Source organism: Salmo salar, chromosome ssa14 (assembly GCF_905237065.1).
Source record: "Salmo salar chromosome ssa14, Ssal_v3.1, whole genome shotgun sequence".
Classification (NCBI taxonomy): Eukaryota; Metazoa; Chordata; class Actinopteri; order Salmoniformes; family Salmonidae; genus Salmo; species Salmo salar.
In genome coordinates, this window is record NC_059455.1 from 86,391,682 (window position 1) to 86,412,466 (window position 20,785).

At 43.7% G+C, this 20,785-nt stretch overlaps 1 protein-coding gene across 2 annotated transcripts in view; it reads right to left on the minus strand.

The window, feature by feature from the left end:
* Nucleotides 1–1,354: 1,354 nt before the first annotated feature.
* Nucleotides 1,355–20,785, minus strand: part of LOC106570533 (insulin-like growth factor 2 mRNA-binding protein 3) — a 40,347-nt gene continuing 20,916 nt past the window's right edge. The window contains exons 9-17 of one of the 2 annotated variants that reach the window (XM_014142965.2): nucleotides 12,261–12,396; nucleotides 11,858–11,992; nucleotides 11,558–11,626; nucleotides 9,100–9,225; nucleotides 8,956–8,994; nucleotides 8,653–8,727; nucleotides 8,242–8,373; nucleotides 7,994–8,107; nucleotides 1,355–4,433 (exon numbers count right to left, since the gene is read on the minus strand). In XM_014142965.2, the coding sequence (XP_013998440.1) occupies nucleotides 4,329–4,433; nucleotides 7,994–8,107; nucleotides 8,242–8,373; nucleotides 8,653–8,727; nucleotides 8,956–8,994; nucleotides 9,100–9,225; nucleotides 11,558–11,626; nucleotides 11,858–11,992; nucleotides 12,261–12,396 (931 nt within the window). In that variant the 3' untranslated portion in view covers nucleotides 1,355–4,328. The remainder of the gene's footprint in view (nucleotides 4,434–7,993; nucleotides 8,108–8,241; nucleotides 8,374–8,652; nucleotides 8,728–8,955; nucleotides 8,995–9,099; nucleotides 9,226–11,557; nucleotides 11,627–11,857; nucleotides 11,993–12,260; nucleotides 12,397–20,785) is intronic. The other variant, XM_014142966.2, reaches the window with a different exon arrangement.

The following is a 20,785-nucleotide window of genomic DNA, read 5'->3' on the forward strand; positions in this document are numbered from 1 at the left end:
CCAAAGGTGTTTCAACAAAGAATTGAGTAAAGGGTCTGAATACTTAAGTAAATGTGATTATTTTATTTTTTTATAAATTTGGAAAAATGTCTAAAAACCAGTTTTTTTTGTCATTATATGGTATTGGGTGTAGATTGGTGAGTTAAATGTTTTATTAAATACATTTTAGAATAAGGCTGTAACCTAACAAAATGTGGAAAGCGTGACGGGGTCTGAATACTTTCCAAATGCAATGTATGTCATTATTGTGGAGTCATTACAATGTTAATCCATCCTCAGTTTTATCCCATCACAGCCATTGAACTCTGTAGCCTTTTTAAAAATCCCCAAATGGCCTCATGGTGACATCCCTAAGCAGTTTCATTCCAGTCCTGCAGCTCAGTTCAGAACATCTGATGTGTCTGGGTGGTTTAATCCATCATAAATTATTCACTTTATCATGCTTAAAGACAGTATCATTTTTTTTTTAATGTAGAAGTTACCAGGGGTGTTGACTTTCAATAGGCACTGTACGGCAAATGACAAACAGTTTGGGGTGGGGCAATGTTTGAGGCAGCTCTGGTGGGAGAGGAATAGTAAGTTCCAGTCCCATTTCAATACCTAGCCGCTTCCATTAGCCTTTTTAGATCTGTGAACACTAAAGGGAAAGGGCCTAGGAACCAAAATGAAGCTGGGCTGAAAGTTGTTTTGACAGATCTTCAGAGGTATTGATTTTTCTCACTCATGAAAATATCTTTATGCTGTGCTTCAAGCTTAATGGCTTACTTTTAGAAAATGTAAAAAATAAAAAGTTAAACTTATCAGTTTGACATTACTGTCCATTCTCTGTGCCATCTACATGTGTTGCACAAAATGTACTAAAGTTACTAGTTACTGAAAAGCCATATTTTTTAGATTTGGTGTGAAACTGACATTTCATTCTGGAAAGTTTAAGATCGGTTTTGAATATACTGCAAATGTGTAACCTACCTACCTGCATGCGTCTCTTTGGGGGCTCACAAGTGATGTAACCTGATTAAATACAATTTATAAAAATTGGACTGGACACTATTACACGGTTGTAGTAAGGGACCAACTAACAATTTTGACAATTGCACCCATGCCAATATCACTCCATAAAATGTTTTGCTAGCGGTAGCTAGAGTATGTATTGGCCGTTTAGAGAAAACCAAACCATAGATTACAGTTTCTCCTGGCCGATAAACTACTTTCAGGGTGAGGGACCATTAACGTCAAGTTGTAATATCCTGAACTTCCGCTTAAACAAAAGGTTAAATTACACAAAACATTTCGAAAAAGCGCATCTTACAGTAGATGGAAAAATACATTAGAAATAAAGTGTAGGACATAGGAGCCAATTTCACTTTGTTTTTATTCAGAGGCGTTTGACAAGTTGAGCTGTGTGAGGGGGGGGGTGAAGGGGCACAAGCATGTTCGCAGAGGGGGCAGGGAAGAGAGGGTATCGTGCCTAAACCAGACAACTTTTCCAAAAAAAGGGACTCCCTAACCCAGTCCCTCCACTTTCCCCACAAAAACATGAATTTCCATGTTACACATCGAAGAAAATACTAACAGAACAAATCGCTATCAAATGAATGTAGCATTCGTGAAGACAAAGGTAAGAAAAACCGTATTTATTGTTAGTCTAAAACCAGAAACAAAAAGGCAGGCCCCCCTTTTCTTTTTTTTTTACAGTTTATAAGTTTTACTTATCGTCCATTCACTGAATCAAAAAAATGCACGGGTGAAAACACCTTTTTTCACAAAAAAACCCAAGCAAGAAAGTTCAATACATGGAAGCCACACTACCAAAAATAAAAGCAGAAAAAGCAACGTTTGAGGATTTTCAATCAATTAAGCAGGAGTAGATTATATAAATGCTAGCAAAGGAAATATTTCTGATCACTTTTCAATTTTTCCTTTAAATTCTAAAAGAGTACAACATGATTTGTTTATTTTCATTTATATCTGGGAAAGCAGAAGGGGGGGGACAGCAGAAGGGGGGACAGCGGGAGAAGAACCCAAATCTAATAAATAGAAGTATGCCTCTAATTCAAAATGTGTTTCTAAAGAGGTAGATCAAAAAACAGATGAGGAGGGGGGGGGATAAACGTCACTTGTGCCCCTCATGTACGTAAGCGCGAGGATGGACCGCGTGAGCACGCACGCGCCCATGCAGAGAAGTGTTGGGGGGGGGGGGGGGGGGGTACTGAAGTGTCGGAGCGAGTGCGTGGGCACTAGGGGGGGGTGAGGGCGCAGGCGCTAGGCGGGGTGAAGGGCACTAGGAGGGGTGAGGGCGCTAGGAGGGGTGAGGGGCGCTAGGAGGGGTGAGGGCGCTAGGAGGGGTGAAGGGCGCTAGGTGGTGTATGGGAGCGAGCGCTAGGAGGGGTGAGGGCGCACGCCGCCACAAACCCACCCCCTCGGCTGAGGTAGACAGCGTTCTATTGTGGAAGAATGGATACACTCAAGCACTTTTACCACAAATCAAAACATATTTACATTCTGCATAAAAAATAAAAAAGGATAAACTTGGTATAGTATTTCTTTGTCGTTGGATTTTTAACCGATCTTCCTCGTCCCAAACAGGGTTTGTTTAGTAAAATGTGTGCCGCTTGGCTTTTTGTAATGAATACTAATTTGAACTGCTTTCTCTCACTTCAATCAAAGGTTACAGCTGCTGCTGCTGGTTAAACAGTTACAGTAGATTCCATAAAAGCATCCATCAGTGTGACTCCCCCTACCGTCACCATGCAGTAAACTACACTAACAGACTGACTCGGCGGCTACTGGGGCCACTGCAAAGTCGCTCTAGAATTTTTGTTTTAAAAACCATCAGGCTGTGGACCGAACTTTAGCTTGTCAGAAACTTCCAAATTTCACCCTATTCCCCATGTATTGCACTATAAGCAAATTTGAGACTATGATGGTTCAAGGCCTAAGCAGGTAACAGAAATACAACAAACAGACCGTGCTGCTCTGCCATGTCCATTTCTATGAAGGCTACAGAGAGAGAACTCAGTGCTCAGGCCCCTCCCATTGCCCTTCCAGGAAGACAGAAGAAAAGAAAACATTTAAACGTACCGTCAACAATAAGTGTCAGAATCCCAAAACTAAACGGCGTCACTGCAGTATGTACGGTTGGCATGAATCGGCATTACTCTAATATAGACGTGCTTTTTGTAGTTTTCAGAAGGTGGTGGATTCCTCAGGAAAACTGAGGCGATGTATTCTCTCTCGATACTCCCATCAGCAGCCAACTGAGTTGAGCGCTAACTTCGCCCTTGGCTCTATGTACAGACAGACTATGTACAGGGCCACCGTCATCATGTTGATGTTGCTGGAGAGCACTAGAGTTGAAGGCAAGGTCATTTGGCAGCTGACCAAATTGTTAATTTTCTTAAAAAAATAAAAATTTTCAAGAACTATTAGCTTTATAAAGTATACAAAATACCACAAAGCAAATTAAAAAAAAAAAAGGATTTTTTTTTTCTCATATATATTATATATATCAATTTTCTTATTTTTTTTCTCGTCGTCTTGAGGTACTAGAGATCCTGAGGTAGTTCAGTAAAATGCATATTAAATTCGTTTTCCTGGCCAACACTGTTCAACCCGTCCCTTAAGTGTTAACTTATCCTCAACTCTAAATATATATTTATATATCTATAAAATGCATCCGAATTTATAAAATGCCACTATCAATACCAGCACAGGGGCGCCCCTTTAAACCACCACTGGGGCCCCTGTCCAATCAAACATGAGTATTACCCCTAGCCCTGCCCATCCGTCTAAACCCCTTCCCGTAATCTTTCATCATCCTACCAGGACTCAGAGCAATGCCTTTTTCTTTCCACAGAAAACTCAGGAGAGAAAGCTTCAACCAATTAAACAAACACTTCATCCAGGGCAAAAAACTAAAGTAAAAACTGAAACGAGTGTCAAAATGAACACCTGTCATCAACATGTGAGGTGGTGAGTGTTACCACACCAGGGAGGGGGATAATTCTTATGTCTTGGTGTTTTCTACAAAAAAATAACAAAAAAAATAAAATAAAAAGAGGAACCAATCAGGACCCATCCGTGTGGTGAGAGGGTGTGTGACAACATTGGAACCCTCTGAAGTATAATCTCACAGAGAGGTGAGGTGATGGGGGGGGGTTAAGGTCTATCCACACTGTGGTGTTGGTCAAGGAGGTCATTGAGGGGGATGGGGTGTACAGTCGGGTACCCATGACCCTTAACCCCTGAGATGAGCATGTCGTCCCTGCCCGTGTTACCCCTCTGGTCTCTGCTCTGTCTTCGGGCGGTTCAGTCACTGGCCCCCAGGTCTACTTCCGGGAGGGCCGGGCGAGCCCGTCCCCACGGGGCGAGGGTTTTGGCTGTTGTTGCCGCCTCACATGGGACAATATCTCCTGGATCTTCCTCTGGGCCAGCTGGGGAGAGGTCAAAGGGCAAAGGTCAGGAACCTCATCTAACACTGGCATGCACACATCCATTGCTTCTAAGGTGAGTAGAATAAAGAATTCACCAAGAAGGTTGTGGAGGCTTCTGAAACGGCACCCTATTCCTTATATACAGTGCCTTGCAAAAGTATTCAGATCCCTTGGATTTCTTCACATTGTGTTACAAAGTGGGATTAAAATGGATTTATCAACAATCTACACAAAATACTCTAGCATATATTAAAGCTGAATGTCTGTTGCATTAGTATTCAGTTTCCTGAGTCCATACAGGTCCGACACCTTTGGTAGCCATTACAGCTGTCTTCTTGGGATTGTACAATATTTGCCTATTCTTTTCAAAATGCTTCAAGCTCTGTCAAGATGTTGGGGATCATTGCGAGACAGCAATTTTGAAGTACTGCCATAGTATTTCAATCAGATTTATGTCAAAACTAACTTAGCCACTTCAGAACATTCACAGTCTTCTTGTTAGGTAACTTGTGTAGATTTGGCTTTGTGTTGTAGGTTATTGACCTCCTGACGGGTGAATTCATCTCCCAGTGTCTGGTGGAAAGCAGGTTTTCCTCTAGGATTTTGCCTGTGCTTAGCTCCATCGCGTTTCTTTTCATCTTGAAAAACTACCCAGTATTTGCAGATTTCAAGCAGACCCATACCATGATGCAGCCACTACTACCATGCTTCAAAATAAGGAGACAGTTTGCCACAAACGTAGGGTTTGGCATTTAGGCCAAAAAGTGTGTTCCTTTGCCATGTTCTTTTTTTCAGTATTACTTTAGTACCTTGTTGCATACAAGATGCATGTTCAGAATAATTGTAACTTGATAATTGGTGTTCTTTTCACTCTGTCATTGAGGTCATTATTGTAGAGCCACTACAATGTTGATCCATCCTTAGTTCTCCCGTCACAACCTCTGAAATCTGTAGCTCTTAGAACCAAACGGCCTCATGGTGACGTCGCTGAGCAGCTTCATTCTGGTCCTGCAGCTCAGTTCAGTAGGACGACTTCATCTTCGATATGTCTGGGTGGTTTAATACATCATCCACAGCATAACTGTTCACTTTATCATGCTTAAAGAGATATTCAACGTCTGATTTGTTATTGTTACCCATCTACCAATAACGGCCCTTTATGAGGCTTTCAAACAGCTCCCTGGTCTTTGTAGTTTCATCTGTGCTTGACATTCACTACTTGACTGAGGGACCTTATAGATGTTTGGTTACTCATTTAAAAAGCATGTCAACACCATCATTCCACAGAGTGAGTCCATGTACACTTTGTGATTTGTTAAGTCACATTTTACTCCTGAACCAATTTAGGCTTGACAAAAAAATACAATTAAATAGCACTTTGTAAAAATAAAATGTGAAGAAATCCAAAGGGTCTGAATACTTTGGAGCACGACCCTGGTCAAAACTAGTGCCCTTGATAAGGAATAGGGTGGCATTTCAGATGCAGACATTGGTTAATGCTACACAGCTGTGAAGCAGTATGGTGGACAATCATTACATAAGGAAGCAGACATTGTACATTTTACTCAAACCACATCGGTTGGCTTTACCAAGGTTCAACAACCCAACTATACTCCCTTTCCCCTACAGCAGTGGTTCACAATTACATTTTTTGAAGGAACTCAGTCCAGCTTTCAACTTACTTACAAGTTGTAATAGTAGAATGCACAAGGTACATTTGTAAATTGGGTAGAGCATCAGTTTTCCTGTCATGTCAGTCATTCCATACCTTAGAGATATTTATAACTTGTCAGAAATGCCCAGATCAACTAGCCCATGTCAGCTAATGTTTTTTAGCCCATAGATTTTGTTGTAATGATTGAGTCACTCATATCAAACACACATTAGACATGGCAAAATGTATAGAACTGCAGGAAATAAGCTTTGAACCTGCAACATGAGGGGGGGAGAACAGTTTGTGTCCATAGATAGACGGGGTGCATGCACGCGCACGGGGGGGGGTGCAGGATGTTCCCCAATGCTGGAAGGGGCCAGAGTGAAGAAGTTTGGGAACCCCTGCCCTACAGCACACAACTATACTCCCTTTACCCTACAGTAGGGATTCATATTTTACAGAGAATCTACCAAGTTACAACACCGGGAAACATTCATATTTATCCCGAGAGCCCCGGGAAATACCCACTTAAAGCATTTAAAAATCAAGATAAGGCTGACATGCCAGGGATCTCCCCAAATAAGAGGGGTGCTGTGCCACCTTGTCAGCTTGGCTGCACCACTATGGAAAGATTAAACAGCAAATTAAACAGATTCAGTCATGCTAGAGTAACTATTTTTGATTACGTTATGAATTGCGAAACAGGCCATTCATAAATTGAGCGTTATCATGTTCCTCAATTCAGAGCATTTCAGCAGTAGGCCATCGACAGCGCGCACTGAAGACTCACCCAGAGTACAGCGTTGGCCAATCAAACATAACAGCAGTCAAAGGACAAAAGTTGCTAAGCTTGTTAGATAACCTCCAACGAATGACAATCTCCTATTTGTCAAAATCTAGTTGATTATACAGATCAGCTCATGAATAACTGGGAAGTGAAAATAGTTTAAATATCAAGGTATTTTAATGGGGACCAACTCGGTTTTAAAAATATCCATATCTAGTCATACCGTTCGTTGATCACACATTTTCTACCGAAGCTCTCATACGGGCAGCAAGTATGGGGGAAATGTTACAGCGGTATTTTGACATGCGTAGGCAATTAGTGTGCTTTGATAATGCAACCTATATATTACAGAATGAAGTTAGGAATCTTCATGTCAGACAGGAGTCAGGGTTTTAGGTTACAGTGGAATTGGATAGGAAGCGCGTAGGCTGTACGACAGGAGAAGATCATTCAGAGGGAAAATGCTAACAGACTTCATGTTTGACAGAGATGCATATGACGTGAACTGAGCATAGACCTATCAAACTTGTGACTGTTTGAAGTGTCACAATGACAGCTATAGGTTCTACTGCAGGGGTTTCCTGTAGGGATTATTAACTGCATTTGGGTTGTTTGTGCAGTCCGGCAGTGTCAATGCGTGTCCTCCGAATTAATGCCGGCGTTGTGTGAATTAAATATGCTAGGCTAAAGGCTTCCGTGGGACAACCCGTTTGGATAATACGCCATTTTTTTAAATTTTCTTATCTGATGCTGTTCATGTTGTGTATTTTGTGGAATTGCATTAGTGCAAAATGTTGTAATTTCCCAAGTCTTGTCATAACAGTGCCAGGATCCTTGTTACCCATGTTAATCCCTACAGCACATTGTAAATGGTCAGTTTCAGCATGAACCAGCCTTTTAGCCCATTGACCAGAGCTGACTGGGATGATATCCCCCTGCCAGATATGACTCAGTGCCACTAGCAGACAGTGCCTTGCCCAGTGACAGGGCTGGAGGAACATCCTTGAAATGATAGGATCAGATGGGTTCATCTTTCAGAACATCAGTTTGACCAACATTATTATTTGCTGTTGCAATTTTAAAATACACTAATCAACCTTCACTTGAAGTGTAACATACCTGGCTTGCATAGAAGTGTCCAGTGATTTTGACGATGACCTGGTCATTCTCATCAGGCGTCTGGTCTCTGGGGACCACCACCTCAGCACTGGTCAAGTTCTGTAGCTCATTCACCTGAGGGGAGGGCGACAAGTGGAGAAAACAACAACTTTATATTACAGCCTAGGTAATAGGTGGTGCTTTCAATTATTCTGGAGCAGAATTAGACTACATCTGGCAACCATAGTCACACACAGGAGTCTGCGTACCGTTTTGCCTCCCTTGCCGATGACACGCCCAGCAGCGAAGGAGGGCACCTTGATGTGAGCCTCCAGTTTCACCTCCTCCTTCGGCCCAAAGAAGTTCTCCTCCTTTAGCTTCCCAAAGATACGACCCTGAGCCTGGAAAAGGGCCAAGAGTCAGTCAGAGGAATTTTCACAACCCTTGATTGAAGCGTCTTCATCTTCAGAATATCTTAATTAACTTGACCGGGACAACAGGCATCGATCAACAGCTGTGAATGTGCCAGATTTAGTCAGCTAGCTAGTTAACTGTACAGACTACGATTTTGTTCTATGGATTTCTGTGAGCAAAAAAGACAACGCTTTTCCTCTGGTGTTCTGGGTATTGGACACAGCATGGCTGGTGGAGAAAGCGAGAGGGGTCCCAAGGGCTCCTACCTTGAACTGGGCCTCCGGTGGTCCAGCGATGATCACCATCCTCTGCTTGGCGTCCATGCCGTCTGGAGGTGCTACCTGAGGGGAGGGACATAACACGTTAACACACCCACACACTTTACCTGATCTAAATCAGGTCCCACTGCTTCCCTTTACCCCATCGGGGGTGCATCATAACAGCCTGAAGAGGGCGTCACCCAAACCCAATCTGAACTGGAGCTCTACTTCAATATGCAGTTGTGGAGATCTGAGAGGATTGATGGATATAAGACGAAAAAGGAATCTGAATGTTTGAAATTAAAATACCTGGTTTGCATCTACGACACGGACTTCATCCGCACTGATCTAAAATGGAGGGGGGAGAATAGGTGAAGAACAAAAATGATATGAGAAGCTATTTTAGGTTATTGAGATGCAGCTCAAACCCCTCCTGTCAGTTAAGTCCCACACCTTGATGGAGGCTCCGGCGTAGCGCGACAGCTGCTTGATGTGTTGACCCTGTTTTCCGATGATCGCGCCGACCGCCAGCGCCGGGATGAACAGATGGACCGTCTCCGACTCCGGCTGCCCCTGGCCCTGTGGAACAGTAGAGGCCACACGACCGTAATGAGAACACAACAGAGCCAGTCTGACCATAAGGAGACCACACCAGGCAAACAGCGATAGCAGCCCAGTTGACCACGACCAAGCAACTGATGCAGCAACACAGGAAGAAGCCTCACAGGGCTGGCGTTCCAAACGGTTCCCCATTCCCTCTTTAGAGCACTACTTTATTTAGATTTTATTTACCCCTTTTTCTCCCCAATTTCATAATTTCCAAATTGGTCGTTACAGTCTTGTTCCATTGCTGAAACTCCTGTATGGACTCGGGAGAGGCGAAGATCCAGAGCCACGCATCCTCCGAAACACGACCCTGCCAAGCTGCACTGTTTCTAGACACTTCTCGCTTAACCTGAAAGCCAGCCACACAATTGTGTCAGAGGAAACGCCGTACAACTGGCGACAGAAGAAGGCACCCGGCCCGCCACAAGGAGTCGATAGAGCACGATGGGACAAGGACATCCGACCAAACCCGGATGACGCTGGGACAATGGGTCTCCCGGTCGCGACACAGTGCACTACTTTGGATCAGAGCCCTATGAGCCATGGTCAAAAGCAGTGAAATAGAGGGAATAGGGGGCCTTTTAAGACACTGCCAGGGAGACCAGATGCAGACCTGATAGGAAACTTCCTAAGTGTTTTATTAAATATGAGGTATAACTTTGTTAACCAGTCAAATCTATCCCAATTTAACTTTATCCCCTCCGTAACATATAGTATCACAATATCACTGCATAACCATGAAACAACTGTACATACATATTTGAAGAGGTTGAATACAACTAAACAAAATCCTGAACTTCCGAATGTGGAGTGGGTCCCAATTATCTCTCCCAAAGTGAGCACTTGCTCACTTCCCTTCATGGTTTTGAAAAAAAAAAAAAAAAAAAAAAAAAACTGGTATATGGACATTCCCTCCTGCCCATGACAATACAATGCTTTTAAATTAGTGGAGAGTAGTGAACGAGTTAGGAAGGAGAGATTATTGGGACGCAGCCAGGCTATAAGAGACCCTGACTCAAGAAAAATGAGAAAATCTAGCACCTAGCTCAGGTAAATAGCATTCCCAAAGGGATCTCCATTTCTCTGTAGCAACTGAACACATCCGACTAAACCACAGTATATGGATGGACCACTCAGATAATCCTTTTCAGAATGCTTGACCCGGCTCAGTCACTCACCAGCGATTCCACACACACACACAAACATTACAACAGATTATTGTATTAAAAGGATGACCTGCAGCAAACTGCGTGGGCTCACTGCACATGCTTGGTGTTAGAGGGAAGTGAAATGGGTGAGATCTTTTAGATGAAGGGGCAGGGAGGCATGGTCCTGGAGGAGGCATGGTCCTGGAGGAGGCATGGTCCTGGAGGAGGCATGGTCCTGGAGGAGGCATGGTCCTGGAGGAGGCATGGTCCTGGAGGAGGCATGGTCCTGGAGGAGGCATGGTCCTGGAGGAGGCATGGTCCTGGAGGAGGCATGGTCCTGGAGGAGGCATGGTCCTGGAGGAGGCATGGTCCTGGAGGAGGCATGGTCCTGGAGGAGGCATGGTCCTGGAGGAGGCATGGTCCTGGAGGAGGCATGGTCCTGGAGGAGGCATGGTCCTGGAGGAGGCATGGTCCTGGAGGAGGCATGGTCCTGGAGGAGGCATGGTCCTGGAGGAGGCATGGTCCTGGAGGAGGCATGGTCCTGGAGGAGGCATGGTCCTGGAGGAGGCATGGTCCTGGAGGAGGCATGGTCCTGGAGGAGGCATGGTCCTGGAGGAGGCATGGTCCTGGAGGAGGCATGGTCCTGGAGGGATTACTATTCCCTATTTAGTGCATGCATAGGACTCTGGTCAAAAGTAGTGCACTATAGGGAATAGGGTGCCGTTTGGGACAGCGCTGCTGGTTTTAATCTAGAGGACACCAAGTCATTACACTTCAGTTGGGGGTGAAGTCATCCAACCCGAGATCACATTCAGAAGGCTCCAGATGGGAGCAAACCTTTTCACCAGGAGGCTGTTCCAGATCAAATCGTCTAATAGTTTGGAAACATCTGCGACCATTTGTAACCTTCTAAACATGCCATGGTGTTCAATTGCTGCACTTTCTTCAGCTGAAGATTTGAGGCCAAACTAAACCCAGTAGAAACTGTGGCCACCACCCAGCAGATTTTAGCCAAATGAACACAAACATGAGTTAGGCAATCCCTAGGGGTCATAGGTTACTGGGAGGGGCTTAGCTGTGGCAAGCCCTGCCTTTCTACCCAATCCAGAAGCTAGCAGCCAGAAGCCGTGCAAAGCACTGTGGGAAGGGAGACTTACAGAGAGGGGCTGGCTGCTCGCCGACAGCACAGACGCCCAAAATGGCCCTTCGCCCCCGAAGTAACTGCTCTATAGGAGAGAATAACACAAAACCAAGTCACTGTCCTGCCCCCAAATGGCTGCTCTATAAGGAGAGAGGAACAAAGACACGGTCACTGAAAGATCCAAAATGGCTTCTCAGTCAGAGGTTGGTCTGTTGTTGGTTTCTTCTTGCAGAACTGCTCTGTAAGGAGGGGACATCTTTAAGCATCACCAAAAGGCACTGTGTAGACACAGGGAGGTGGGGGTCCAGACACTCACCCCGAATGAGGAGTAGCCCCCCTGGGCACCGGGAGGTGGGGCGTTGTGTCCCATGGAGGGGCCCATTCCTGGAGCACCACCAGGGAACAAACCCAAGGCATTCAGGTTGAGTCCTGGAATCAGGTTAGACTGGAGCTGGGTAGAGAGAAATATTTACTACCAGACAAAATTAACCAAGAACAGAAACATTTCTCTGGGATAAAACCACTCAAATATAAAGTTAATTTTTTATGTGGGTAGCTGCACAGCCTAAAAAAAAAGCCATGATCTCTCAGGTTGCATCCCAAATGACACCCTATGCCCTATAGTACACAAAAGTTGATGTAGGGTGCCATTTTGAACAACTCCAGATTATTTGGTTCCACCAACAGAGTGCCCCCAGTGGGTTAGAACAAGGACCTACGTTCATTGCGGCCACGTCGTTCTCATACGACTCCCTGACCTTCTTCATCACTTCCTCCTCAGCACGGGAGCACGCCTCGATGGAACCCTTCACTGTGATGGTCCTCTCAGGGTTGTACAGCGTCAGGTCCTGGAGACTGGAGGACATCATTACCACCTTGGTTTCTAATGTGTGTGTGTCTTATGAGACATTAGTCATGACTGTCCCGTGAGGCTCTAAATAGGTCAGATCAGCTTGCAATAAATAACTTCAACCAGACCACCTCTCACCCGCAGGGGGGGGGACTGGTGGGGGTTAACACCTCATGCCTTGTAAATCAAGGACAGAACACTCCTCTCCAAATTCACCCAAGGAATGTGCTTTGTTTTAAGACTTTGATGAAACACGTTCGAAAGCAACTATTGGAACAATATTTGTAATATTGAACGTGGGGAACGGGCAGACGTGACCTAAAAGATGGCTAATGTCGTCTTGGTTGTTATTTTGTGGTGATGAAATAAAAAATGTTAAAGGAAATACTGTAACTTGAAAAGTATACACTACATGTACAAAGTTTCCATCTTGTGCATGCTATATGAAAAAAGTTTTTGTTGAGGAATATGATTTTAGAAACTATAAGAAGAAATTGTTTTTATAACTGCACAGTACGTAGTCACTGCCCCCTTGAGTGAGGTCAGAGAGCGTGTCAGCCTGACGGAACCGCCCCTTAACAAACTGTATAAAATGGGTTAAGAATTAACAGACGAGACGTAGAGCTGCAGCTCACATTTAAAGTGGTTTGAACTGAATCTCAACTTGGGGTAGAGATGATAGTCACCTCCCAGACAATCACTGGTACGCTGAATATCTGTCCTAAGTGTTTAGAAAAGTGAATTGAAGTGGGACCATTCTACTACTCTGCTCAAAATCATCGTATTACACTACTCTCACCACCCCACTGGGAACCATCTACACGGCTGGCCAGCCTACCTTCAAACCATCGTATTACACTACTCTCACCACCCCACTGGGAACCATCTACACGGCTGGCCAGCCTACCTTCAAACCATCGTATTACACTACTCTCGCCACCCCACTGGGAACCATCTACACGGCTGGCCAGCCTACCTTCAAACCATCGTATTACACTACTCTCGCCACCCCACTGGGAACCATCTACACGGCTGGCCAGCCTACCTTCAAACCATCGTATTACACTACTCTCACCACCCGACTGGGAACCATCTACACGGCTGGCCAGCCTACCTTCAAACCATCGTATTACACTACTCTCACCACCCGACTGGGAACCATCTACACGGCTGGCCAGCCTACCTTCAAACCATCGTATTACACTACTCTCACCACCCCACTGGGAACCATCTACACGGCTGGCCAGCCTACCTTCAAACCATCGTATTACACTACTCTCACCACCCCACTGGGAACCATCTACACGGCTGGCCAGCCTACCTTCAAACCATCGTATTACACTACTCTCACCACCCCACTGGGAACCATCTACACGGCTGGCCAGCCTACCTTCAAACCATCGTATTACACTACTCTCACCACCCCACTGGGAACCATCTACACGGCTGGCCAGCCTACCTTCAAACCATCGTATTACACTACTCTCGCCACCCCACTGGGAACCATCTACACGGCTGGCCAGCCTACCTTCAAACCATCGTATTACACTACTCTCGCCACCCCACTGGGAACCATCTACACGGCTGGCCAGCCTACCTTCAAACCATCGTATTACACTACTCTCGCCACCCCACTGGGAACCATCTACACGGCTGGCCAGCCTACCTTCAAACCATCGTATTACACTACTCTCGCCACCCCACTGGGAACCATCTACACGGCTGGCCAGCCTACCTTCAAACCATCGTATTACACTACTCTCACCACCCCACTGGGAACCATCTACACGGCTGGCCAGCCTACCTTCAAACCATCGTATTACACTACTCTCACCACCCCACTGGGAACCATCTACACGGCTGGCCAGCCTACCTTCAAACCATCGTATTACACTACTCTCACCACCCCACTGGGAACCATCTACACGGCTGGCCAGCCTACCTTCAAACCATCGTATTACACTACTCTCACCACCCCACTGGGAACCATCTACACGGCTGGCCAGCCTACCTTCAAACCATCGTATTACACTACTCTCACCACCCCACTGGGAACCATCTACACGGCTGGCCAGCCTACCTTCAAACCATCGTATTACACTACTCTCACCACCCCACTGGGAACCATCTACACGGCTGGCCAGCCTACCTTCAAACCATCGTATTACACTACTCTCGCCACCCCACTGGGAACCATCTACACGGCTGGCCAGCCTACCTTCAAACCATCGTATTACACTACTCTCGCCACCCCACTGGGAACCATCTACACGGCTGGCCAGCCTACCTTCAAACCATCGTATTACACTACTCTCACCACCCCACTGGGAACCATCTACACGGCTGGCCAGCCTACCTTCAAACCATCGTATTACACTACTCTCACCACCCCACTGGGAACCATCTACACGGCTGGCCAGCCTACCTTCAAACCATCGTATTACACTACTCTCACCACCCCACTGGGAACCATCTACACGGCTGGCCAGCCTATCTTCAAAGAGGCAGCTTCAGGAGCAAATGAAAAATAATAATAATAATAAATCCAACTCTGTAGTTCTGTTCAGGACTACACGACAAGTCACGGGATAACAGACAACTACAAAGGAGGACAACAGTATGAAACTTGTTGGAACCATTTTGGACAATCAGAGCCTTACAAGCGTGCCGCGAAAATTCCCAACCACCTTCCCAATTAGGCCAGTTCCGAGAGATACAACCTTTCACGTAAATACATTCATGATTTGTTAGTCCAAGCGGGCGGCGGTGTGTATGTAAAGTATAGGTGCTAAAAGTCAGAGTAGTTTATAAAATGTACCAACGTTAAGTCAGTCTCAGTCCCTCTTGCCCCTCTTGCCCTCTCCATGTCTTTTGTAACAAGCAGCCATATTATTGTCCGTCTGCTAGGGACCTGTTTTTAAATGTATTCAGTCTGCATGTTTGTCCTGTTACCATTTAGTTAGCTAGTAAATAAATAATTAAACTAATGTGTAGTACTGAATAATAAGGCTGGGATTTGTGCGGATTCAGGAGTTTACGACTGTTCAGAATGATGATATGATACGAGGTAATGATTAATAAGATTACTGTTTATCGATGAAATTGGTAAAGATATGAGCTTAATTCGGGAGATGGTAACTAAAGAACCGCTGTTGTGGTGCCCCAAATCCTAATCAGTTAAATGTTGCATGATAAATAAAAAAATAAAAAAATGGATAACAATTAAACATGGATTAAATAAATCTGATTAATGTTAGAAGTCAAGTCACAAATAAGGTTGCAAAGGGTCGGAAACTTTCCGGTAAATGTACAGAATTTTTCTGAAAAGTTAAGCCCGGGAATTTTGCTTAAATTAAAAAGAAAAGATCACTTATAACAGTTTACTTTTTTGGGGGGGATACACAAGGCAATTCTAGGACTTGTGGCATATTATGGTTAAACTATCCCCAATTCAATGGAATTGCAACCCTCCGCATGCACAGTGCATTCCTCCATCACATGTACAGCTGATTCTCAAGATCTTGCACACTACTGAGATGCTATTGAGCCCACACTACTACAATGGAGACAAGGACTACATGCTTTCTGGTAAGATTTGATTACAATACTGGGTGGGGTGAATATATTTTATATGAAAAATTATTTTTGTTAACTAGTAAATAGTAGCCTACAGCCAAGTGTGTTTAACTTAAGGTATAGGGGGCAGTATTTTCGTGCCCAGAATCAAATATTTGTATATTATTAGTGGATTTGGATAGAAAACACTGAAGTTTCTAAAACTGTTTGAATGATGTCTGAGTATAACAGACATAACAAAAATCCAACCAGGAAGTGGGAAATCTGATGCTTGTAGTCTTCAAGTCATTGCCTATCTACCACAGTGATTTAGGGTTCATTCTGCACTTCCTAAGCCTTCCACTAGATGTCAACAGTCTTTAGAAACTTGTTTCAGGCTTTTGCAGTGAACAGAGTGAACAAGAAGGCCGGGAAGTTGGTGACTCAGAAAATGACATGAGTTCATTGGTGCACATTCACGTGATGAGGTAACTGTGTTCCATAACGTTTTTCAAGACATTAGAATCGTCCAGTTGGAATATTATTTAAGTTATGTTAAAAAGGCCCTAAAGATTGATACTATACAACGTTTGACATGACAATGCTATTTATGATTTTAGATGACTCCAAAATGGCGGGTATCTGTATTGCCTGATGTATTTTTCTGAGCGCCGTACACACATTATTGCAAAGTGTGCTTTCCCCGTGAAGCTTTTTAAAATCTGTCACAGCGGTTGCATTAAGGAGATGTTTAATATTTTATCAACGTTTATGAGTATTTTTGTAAATTGTTGTGCTAATTCACCGGCAGTTTTGGAGGCAAAATATTTTCTGAACATCACGCGCCAATGTAAAATGTTTTTTTTTTTAATATAAATATGAACTTTATCGAACAAAACATACATGTATTGTGTAACATTGAGTCCTAGGAGTGTCATCTGAGGAAGATCGTCAAAGGTTAGTGCTTAATTTTAGCTGTATTTCTGTTTTTTGTGACCCCTCTCCTGCTTGGAAAATGGCTGTGTGGTTTTTCTTGTGTTGGCACTGTCCTAACATAATCTAACTTTATGCTTTTGACCGTAAAGCCTTTTTGAAATCAGACAATGTGGTTGGATTAAGGAGAGGTGTATCTTTAAAATGGTGTAAAATAGTTGTATGTTTGAGAAATTTGAATGATGACATTTTGTTAATTTGAATTTGCCGCCCTGATATTTCACTGGCTGTGTGGCACAGGTGGGACGCTAGCGTCCCAGGTAGCCCATAGAAGTTAAATAATTTCTAAACTTACTCATTTTTGCTAGTTAGTTTTTGCTACCATATGGGTTTTAGCTTGCTTGAGGCGGCTAACTGAGGAGTGTTAATTCACCTGTTTACATACATGTTTCATTTTAAAACATTTATCTGACAAAGGAGTTGTTTAACCTCTAGGGTCGGCGGGACGAAATCGTCCCACCTACGTAACAGCCAGTGGAATCCTGTGGCGCGTTATTCAAATACCTTAGAAATGCTATTACTTCAATTTCTCAAACATATGACTATTTTACACCATTTTAAAGACAAGACTCTCGTTAATCTAACCACACTGTCCGATTTCAAAAAGGCTTTACAACGAAAGCAAAACATTAGATTATGTCAGCAGAGTACCCAGCCAGAAATAATCAGACACCCATTTTTTCAAGCTAGCATATAATGTCACATAAACCCAAACCACAGCTAAATGCAGCACTAACCTTTGATGATCTTCATCAGATGACAACCCTAGGACATTATGTTATACAATACATGCATATTTTGTTCAATCAAGTTCATATGTATATCAAAAACCAGCTTTTTACATTAGCATGTGACGTTCAGAACTAGCATACCCCCGCAAACTTCCGGCGAATTTACTAAATTACTCACGATAAACGTTCACAAAAAACAAATTATTTTAAGAATTATAGATACAGAAGTCCTCTATGCACTCGCTATGTCCGATTTTAAAATAGCTTTTCGGTGAAAGCACATTTTGCAATATTCTAAGTAGATAGCCCTGTGATGCCAGGCTAACTATTTAGACACCCACCAAGTTTAGCCCTGACCAAAGTCAGATTTACTATAAGATAAATGTTATTACCTTTGCTGTTCTTCGTCAGAATGCACTCCCAGGACTTCTACTTCAATAACAAATGTTGGTTTGGTTCAAAATAATCCATAGTTATGTTCAAATATCCTCTGTTTTGTTCGTGCGTTCAAGACACTATCCGAATGGTAAAGAAGGGTGACGCGCACGACGCATTGTGACAAAAAAATTCTAAATATTCCATTACCGTACTTCGAAGCATGTTTAAAATCAATTTTTATGCCATTTTTCTCATAAAAAAGCGATAATATTCCGACCGGGAAAGCGTGTTTAGGTTCAAAGAGAGAGAAAATAAAAACATGGGGTCGACTCGTGCACACGCCTCCGTCCCATTGTCCTCTGATAGAGCACTTACCAAAGGCGCTAATGTGTTTCAGCCTGGGGCTGGAATTACATCATTCAGCTCTTTCCCGCCTTCTGAGAGCCTATGGGAGCCGTAGGAAGTGTCACGTTACAGCAAAGATCCTCAGTTTTCAATAAACAAAGCCAAGAAGAACAAGAACTTGTCAGACAGGTCACTTCCTGTAAGGAATCTTCTCAGGTTTTTGCCTGCCATATGAGTTCTGTTATACTCACAGACACCATTCAAACAGTTTTAGAAACTTTAGGGTGTTTTCTATCCAAAGCCAATAATTATATGCATATTCTAGTTTCTGGGCAGTAGTAATAACCAGATTAAAATTGGGGACGTTTTTTATCCGGCCGTGCAAATACTGCCCCCTACCCCCAACAGGTTAATCTAACTGCTTAACTACTTATCTGTACATGGATTTGTATTTGTTTGTTTTACTCTTTTTTCCTAATCTTCACAGGAAAATGCCACAGACACTATGACGTGTGGAGACATTTCAGTGCAGCTAATTTAGAAGGAAAAGCTGTGTACATTTGCAAATACTAGGCCAAATCATATGTGAAGAATGCAACAAAGATGCAGAATCATCTGGCCAAGTGCATAAAGTTCCCTCAGCGCTCACAACAAGCAACCTCTGACAAAAGTCCCTCTACTTCTATTTGATGTGAAAATTATGAATCAGACACCTTATCGATAGCAACAGCCCATGGTCCTCCTGGAATCAGAACTTTTTTTGACTCAATGGAGGACCGTAGTCAGAGAAATGCTGATGAATGTCTTGCTCGAGCTGAGTATGCAACTGGTTCACCTCTGATGCTCAGGCAATGTGTATTGGAAGAGATTTATGAATGTTCTTCGCCCAGCATACACCCCTCCAACCAGACATGCTTTATCTACTCATTTGCTGAATGCACAGTTCAACAGAGTTCAAGTGAAGGTCAAGCAAATCATAGAGAAAGCAGAATGTATTGCAATTATCTGATAGGTGGTCGAATGTTCATGGGCAAGGAATAATTCACTACATCAATCTCCACTTCTCAACCAGTATTCTACCAGAGCAGACAAGGGACAGACACCGGTCTCTACATTGCAGATGAGCTGAAGGCAGTCAATGACCTTGGACCACAGAAGGTATTTGCACTGGTGGCAGACAATGCTGTGAACATGAAGGCTGCTTGGTCTAAAGTGGAGGCCCATTGGCTGTGCTGCTCATGCATTGAATCTGCTCAAGGACATATCACTGAAAACAATGGATACACTCAACAAGAGAGTCAAGGAAATGGTTAGGTATGTGAAGGGTCATCAAATTATAGCAGCAATCTACCTCACCAAGCAAAGTGGGAAGAATAAGAGCACCACATTGAAGCTGCCCAGCAACACCCTATGGTGTCATCACTACCGTGTCTCACCACCTTGGCCTGGATGAAGGCAAGGCTCTTGGCAGTCTGGAAGAGTACACTTCCAAGCAAGGGCTTTGGGATGGAGATGTAATATGGCAGTTGTGCCAACATATCTCATCAGCCACCTGGTGGAAGGGACTTTGTGGATCTGAGGCTCTTTCCCCTGTTGCCTCCATCATACTCCAAATCCCACCAACATCAGCCATCTCAGAGCGCTACTGGTCCTCGTTTGGGAAGACACACAACACACACACACACACACACACACACACACACACACACACACACACACACACAAGCACGCAACAGGCTGACCAAGACAAGGGTTGAAAAATTGGTGGCCATCGGGCAAATTTGAGGCTAACAACAAGCCATCCTCAACAAGGTTGGCAAGAGACAGTGAAGATGAGGCCTCAGAGTCTGATGTTCAAGAGGTGGACATTGAGGTCCAGGGAGAAGACATGGAAGCCTGAGAGGAAGACAGTCTAGAAACTAAAGCTTTGGTTGTCTTTTTACAGATGTATGTTGAAAACGTTTTTGGGAGATGGATCATTCAATATTCCCTTTCTTCTGTTGTTCAGTGAAATCATCCCATGTGAAGAGTGAACTCATTTAATTAAAGTTAAAATCGTAACTAAATCATTTTTCCCTTTCTATTGGAAGGATTTAATCATTTGCAATTTTGTCTACTTATGATAAGGTAAAAGGTTTGTGTTTGTCTCCATACAATATGGTAAATATATTCAATGTAAAAAAACATCTACATTTAAATGGTATTAATATTAATTCGCACATATTCCCGTTAATTCGCACCGAAAGTTTCCTCCTCTGAATATTGCCCAAAATGTGTAACCCTTGTCATGACACATTCATCTTGTTTGCAGTAATCATTCTGATGGTATGTGCAAAGAACCTATAGATTAAGAGCTCCAGAAACAGTCTACTTTGCAATGCTTTCCCAGAAT